Source organism: Chiloscyllium plagiosum, chromosome 10 (genome assembly GCF_004010195.1).
Source record: "Chiloscyllium plagiosum isolate BGI_BamShark_2017 chromosome 10, ASM401019v2, whole genome shotgun sequence".
In the NCBI taxonomy this organism is placed as follows: domain Eukaryota; kingdom Metazoa; phylum Chordata; class Chondrichthyes; order Orectolobiformes; family Hemiscylliidae; genus Chiloscyllium; species Chiloscyllium plagiosum.
This window is the reverse complement of record NC_057719.1, coordinates 74,356,324-74,363,185: the sequence shown is the minus strand read 5'-3', so window position 1 is coordinate 74,363,185 and position 6,862 is coordinate 74,356,324. Positions and strand designations below refer to the sequence as shown.

The 6,862-nt window shown below is 47.7% G+C and overlaps 1 protein-coding gene across 1 annotated transcript in view; it reads right to left on the bottom strand.

The window, feature by feature from the left end:
- dcaf5 (ddb1 and cul4 associated factor 5) overlaps positions 1-1,005 on the bottom strand; it is a 100,825-nt gene extending 99,820 nt beyond the window's left edge. The window contains exon 1 of the mRNA XM_043698096.1: positions 444-1,005. Coding sequence (XP_043554031.1) covers positions 444-840 — 397 coding nt within the window. The 5' untranslated portion in view covers positions 841-1,005. The remainder of the gene's footprint in view (positions 1-443) is intronic.
- Between the last annotated feature and the right edge of the window lie 5,857 nt (positions 1,006-6,862).

The window sequence follows — 6,862 nt, the reverse complement described above, 5'->3', positions numbered from 1 at the left end:
GGGGTGGGGGTGACGGTGGAGGAGATGGGTGGGGGTGATGACGGGGGAGGGGGAGACGGGGGTGACGGTGGAGGGGGTGGTAATCTCCTCCCTGGGAGAGTCTCTGGGTGAACAGGGGGCCCTGGACCACCCTCTCTCAGGCCCATGGCCGGGTGTGAGGTTCCTGTCCCCCTCCATCCCGGGTGTCTGCCTCTGTCCAGGAGCCGCTTGGGGATCAGGCCTGTCCCCTCCCCCCGGGCCCCCAGCGGCGGCTCTCCCCATCCCGGGGGGGTCCCTACGCCCCTTCCCTCCCTCTCTCTCCTCCCAGGGACTAGGTCTTTCCCACCTCGTCCCCAGGCTCTTCCCCCTAGGGCCTGGGCCTCTGTCTTGTCCCGGGGCCGGGGCCGCGGCCTCTCCCTCCTCCCCACCCGGGGCCTGAGTTTTCGGCCTCCCCGCTCTCTTACCGGACACCAGCAGCTCCCCGGCGCCGCTGCTGAACTCGATGGCGTTGACGCAGCCGAAGTGCCCGAGCAGGTCCTTCTTGAAGAGGTTCCTGCAGGCGGACAGCCGCTGCCGCTGGAAGGCCTCCCTCAGGAAGCGGTCGCCGGTGACCGCGCGGCGGCCCAGGAAGCGCAGCAGCGAGCCGGGCCCGGGCCCAGGCCCAGGCCCGGGCTCCTCCATCCTCCTCATCATCATCCTCCTCCTCCTCCTCCTCTTCTTCCTCTCGGTGATGGCGGCGCCTCCTGCTCCTGCGGGAGCCCCTCTCAGCCGCGGGCGCCCGTGCCCCTCATCGCCGCCGCGTGAGGCCGCCGCCGGGCGCTGGCCTGCAGCTGATAAGGCGCCGGAGCCTGAAGCCAACATCAACACAGCAACATGGTGCTGCAGCCAGCAAGCTTCCTCCTCTCCTCCCCTCCCCTCCCTCTCCTCCTCCCCTTCTCAGGCTGGACACACACACAAAAAAAAACAACCACCCCCTCAATCACAAAATTAAAAATAAAAACCCCAGAATTTTTTTTAAAAAATAACACCCAACAAAAATCCAACGCAGTCGCCGTGCTCTGGCGCTTCCCAGCTGGGGCTCTTGCTGCCGATGTCACACAGCGATCGGCTTCGGGGGCTGGGCAGGCGGGGACACAGGGAGAGCTCTGTCACCGTCAGCAATGCTCACAGGAAGAGCCGCACCACCACCACCACCACACGGACAAAAGGCGAGAGCGACCCCCACCCACCCACCGCGGGCAGGTCGCTCAGCGTCAGTGCGTTGGGTCCGCGGCTTGCAACTCGGCGGACCCCGAGCGTCTCCCCCGTCCTTGTGCTTCGGGATTTCCTGAACTTTGCACGGGACCCCGAAGGCGATTCCGCCCATCGTCGGCCGTGCTCGCTCCCCTCCCCGGGAAGGCGACTCAGCCAGAGTCACTCGTCGCACCCTGAACCCCGCAATTTCTTCTTCTTCCCGAACCCCAACTCTTGTCTTGTCCGGTTCACTTTCAGACAGTGCCTTCCAGATCTGTACCCCCTCACTTATAACAAATGTGCATATTGTCTCCTCGAGTTTGTTTCACTTCAGTTATTGATGAAGGGCTTGTGCTCCAAACGTCGACCCTCCTGCTCCTCAGATGCTGCCTGACCTGCTGTGCTTTTTCAGCACCACACTCTCGACTCTAATCTACAGTCCTCACTTTCGCCTCACCTCAATTACTGCCCATTGGTTCTTGGCCTTGCTACCAATAGAACAGCTCGTTGCTTCTTGTTTCTACTCTGTCCAGATTCAATGTGATTTTGAACACCGACATCAAATCTCCTCTCAACCTTCTTTTGTCCAAGGGAAACAATCAAAACAATTCCCCAATCAACACTGAATTTCTTCATCTCCAGACATATTGTTTAAATGTTTTCTGGACATTCTCCAATGCATCTTTCCCAAAGTGCAAAGCTCAGAATTGAATCAAATTCTCCAGTTGATGCCAACTTACAGGACTTTCATGTTTTATGTGTTTGGTAAGTTTTGCAATTGTACCCTATGCAACCTAGGTAAAAACAATGACTGCAGATGCTGGAAACCAGATTCTGGATCAGTGGTGCTGGAAGAGCACAGCAATTCAGGCAGCATCCGAGGACAGGCAAAATCGACGTTTCGGGCAAAAGCCCTTCATCAGGAATAATTCCTCCTGATGAAGGGCTTTTGCCCGAAACGTCGATTTTGCCTGTCCTCGGATGCTGCCTGAATTGCTGTGCTCTTCCAGCACCACTGATCCAGAACCTATGCAACCTAGGTCTAGGTAATTAACATAAATCAAGAAAAGTAATAGTCCTAAGCCATTTTTTAATGAAACCCCAATATATACCTTCCTTTGGTCCAACAAATGACTTTATCGCCACTCTGTGTCCTGTTGCTCAGCCACCTTAACCTTCATTGTGCTATTGTCACTCAGCCACCTATATCTTCATTGTGTTTTATTCTATGGAGTTCGACTTTCCTACCATGCCTGTATTGTAGCACTTTATCAAATGCCTACTGTATCAATCATCATACCTTCTCAGCCTTCGTTGTTGCTTCACCAAAAACTCAAATAATTAGTTTAACACGATTTACCTTTTTAAAAAAATGGTACTGATTTTCCTTAACAGATCCAAAGTGGCTATTCATTCATCTTGGGCTATTGTTTCTGAAAAGACATTTCTCATGACTGAGGTTATAACTGCAGGCCAATCAATTTAATCTTAATAATGAGTTTATCAATAAAATTACAGCCGATGGAATAAAAGGGACAGTGGTCATGTGAGTACATAGTTGGAAGGATTATTGTGGCTTAGTGGTAATTTCCCTACCTCTGAGCCAGAGTGCTGGGGTTCGGGTTTAACAGTTCCAGTGGTGTGTCATAACTCATCTGAACAGGTTGATTAGCAATATCTACAAAGTTGGCTGAAACATAGTCTGTTGGTTATTTTTCTTTCAGACAGGAAAATAATACATAATGAGGTTCCCAAGGACGAGGTACAAAGACCAAAGTTTTTCATGATATGTATTCATGACATAGTCTTCAGTTGTAGGGAACAATTGAAGATGAGGATAAAGTTGGAGATATTGAGAAGAGAATAGTAAAAGATATCAAATAGGAATGGTGTTTTGGATAGATTTGCGGCAAACTACATTTAATGAAAACCTGTGAAATGATACCTTTCGATAGAAAAAAAGATAACGTAAAATAATAAGTATGATTCTAAAGGGAGTACAAGAACAAAAAAAAATTTAGATAGATGTGTGCAAATTGTTGGAGGTTATGGGAGAGATTGAGATAGTGATTAAAAAAGCACGCAGAATCCTGGGATTAAGAATAGACAAGAATAGAGTACAAAAGCAAGAAGTTAAGATAAATCTTTGATGTTCAGCCTCAATTAGAATATTGTGTCCAATTCTGGGGCCCATACTTTGACAAGAATGTGATGATGGAGAAAACACCTAGCCGGCTTGTCCCAGAGAAAAACTTCAGTTGTCGAGATATCGAGTCGCAGCGTGGAAACAGACCCTTCGAACCAACTCTTCTATGCTGACCAGATATCCTACATTAATCGAGTCCCATTTGCCAGCATTTGGCCCACATCCCACCAAACGTTTCCTATTCATGTACCCAGCCAGATACCTTTTAAATGTTGGAATTGTACCAGCCTCTATCACTTCCTCTGACAGCTCATTCCATACATGCACCACCCTTTGTGTGAAAAAGTTACCCCTTAGGTCTCTTTTAAATCTTTCCCCTCTCACTTTAGATATATGCCCTCAAGTTTTGGACTCTCCCACTGCTGGGAAAAGACCTTAGCTCTCACCCTATCTATGCCCCTCATGATTTCATAAACCTCTATAAGGTCACCCCTCAGCCTCCTATGCTCCAGGGAGAACAGCCCCAGCCTATTCAGCTGCTCCCAGTAGCTCAAATCCTCCAACCCTGGCAACATCCTTGTCAATCTTTTCTGAACTCTTTCAAGTTTCACAACATCCTTCCTGTAACAGGGAGATCAGAATTGAACACAGCATTCCAATAGCAGCCAAACCATTGTCTTGAAGAGCCACAAAATGACTCCCAACTCCTGTACTCAATGCACTGACCAATTAGAGAAGTGGGAGGGATCAAGACAGAGAAGATAGGGCAACAGCAATCATATTGACAAGAGAGTAAAGACCATCCAAGGTGATTGGCAAAGGATCCAGAAGTGACATAAAAGAAAACCATTTTTACACTGCATGTGATTGGATCTGGAAAGCACTCGCTGACAGCATTGTGAAGCTAGATTTATTTGTCACTTTAAAGAGGAAAATGGTAAACTTTGATGAGAAGAGAACTTCCAAGGTTTTGGGGAAAAGGGCAGGGCAATGTGATTATAGAACTGGCTTCTCTTTGCTGGAAACATCCTTTGATTCTAATGATAAGGTGATTAAAATTCACTTTGGGCAGTAGCACACTTTTGAATCAATCACTCATTATGCACATCATCTGATTTGTTCTCCTATTGGTGTCAATGAAAGCGATAATGCAAGATCATTCATCATCAATATCAAGAAAATTGATTCGATTCATGATCAGGAATTGTGCAAGAGAACCTTTGGAAAGGTAATTCGGAAAGAATGGGTTATATCTCCCAAAATTAATAATGTTATTCGGTAGTCACCGATATGTGAACAAAGAGGCCATTAGTGGATCATGCAATGAAGACAGTGTGGAAGAGTGTGGTGCTGGAAAAGAGCACAGCGGTCAGGCAGTATCCGAGGAATTGATATTTCGAGCATAAGCTCTTCAACAGGAATGGAGTGTTATCATGTAATGAAGACATCCATTGTTAATTTTCTTTTAAGGAGTTATGTTTAAAGGATTGTGGACAATATTTTGTTTGAAGATACTGAGATGTTAGGCCTGTTTTAATTTAAACGGATCATTTAAAGGCAGTTTGGGACATGTTTAAAAGACACTTCTTGGAAGCATCTCTCAGTCTCCAAACAAAATTGTTGGAGGCACTGGATAATTCAAAGGCCCTGACAATAGTACTAAAAGTTTGTGCTCATAACTTGTTACTCCCCATTTTTTTCCAATACAGCCACAACACTGGCATCTACCCAACAAATGTGAAAAATTGTCCTGGTATGTCACAAAAAGCAGGACAAATCCTACCTGGCCAGTTACTGCCCCATCAGACTACTCTCGATCATCGGTAAAGTGATGGAAGATGTCACCAACAATGCTATCAAGCAGCACCCGCTCGGCAATAACCTGCTCAGTGATGCCCAGTTTGGGTTCTGCCAGGGTCAACCAGCTCCAGACCTCATTACAGCTTTGGTTCAACGTGGATAAAACAGCTGAATTCCAAAGTTGAAATGAAAATGACACTAAGGCCATATTCGATCAACTGCAGCATTAAGGAGCCCTCGCAAAACTGAAATCAATTGGAACTGGGGCAAACTCTCTACTGGTTGGAGTCGTACATGATAAGTAGGGAGATGGTTGTGGTTGGTTGGAGGTCAGTCATCTCTGCCCCAGGATATCGCTGCAGGAGTTCTTCAGATTAGTGTCCTCAGCCCAAACAACTTCAGCTGTTTCATCAATGTCCTTCCTTCCATCATAAGGTTAGAAATAAGGATGCTCACCGATGATTGCACAAAGTTTAGCACCATTTGCGACATCTCATATACTGAAGCAGTCCATGTTCAATCGCAACAAGATCTGGACATCGTTTTAGGCTGACAAGTGACAAATAACATTTGCATCACGCAAATGCCAGGCAATGATCATCTCCAATAACAGATGATCTAACCACTGCCCCTTGACATTCAATGGTCTTGCCATTACTGAATACCCCACTATCAACATCCTTACAGTTACCATTGACTAGAAACTCAATTAGACTCACTACAAGGGAAGGTCAGAAGTTAGAAATACTGTGGCAAGTAACTCACTTCCTGACTCCCCAAGGCCTGTTCACCATTCACAAGGCATAAGTCAGGAGTGGGTGGAATACTCCCCACTGGCCTGGATGGGTGTAACTTCAACAACACTTAAGAAGCTTGACACCATCCAGGCCAACTGCTTGATTGGTACCACATCCACAAACATCCATTCCCTCACCACTGACGCTAAGTAGCAGCAGTGTGTACACTTTATAAGACCCACTACAGAAATTCACCAAAGATCCTTAGCACCTTGCAAACCCACGACCACTTCCATCTCAAAGGACAAGGGCAGCAGATCCATGTGAACACCCCCATCTGCAAGTCACTCACCATCCTGACTTGGAAATTTATCGCTGTTCCTTCACTGTCGCTGAATTAAAATCCTGGAAACCTCTCCCAAAGGGCATTGCAGGTTAACCTACAGCATGTGGACTGCAGTTGTTCAAGGAGGCAGCTCACCACCACCTTCTCAAGGACAACTAGGAATGGGCAATAAATGCTGGCCAGCTAGTGACGCCCCCATCCCAATAAAGAAAAAGTCGCTGCAGATTGCGGTGGTTCACAGACTCCCAGCCCAACCTCTTGTTCTGTGGTGTTGTGGAGTCCATGGACCATGTATATATTGGGTATGGGCATTTGCAATCCCCTTTCAGTTTTCTAGAAAACTTTCTCCTCTGCTTTTGGTTGCACTTCAGTCCTACGCTCCTGCTCTTTGGGCACTCGTTGTGGAGGGGGGAGGGTAGGTCCTCGTGGGTCTGCTCTTAGGCCTGGTCAAACTGGCCATAAACTGGTCCAGGCAGCGGGCCATGGAGGGGGTTGTTATGGCTGATTGCCACCCCCTCTTCCGCGGCTACGTTCGAGCCCTGGTGTTTCTGGAGAAGGAGTACGCGGTGTCTACCAACACACTCAAGCTGTTCAGAGAGAGGTGGACACGCAAGGAGTGGA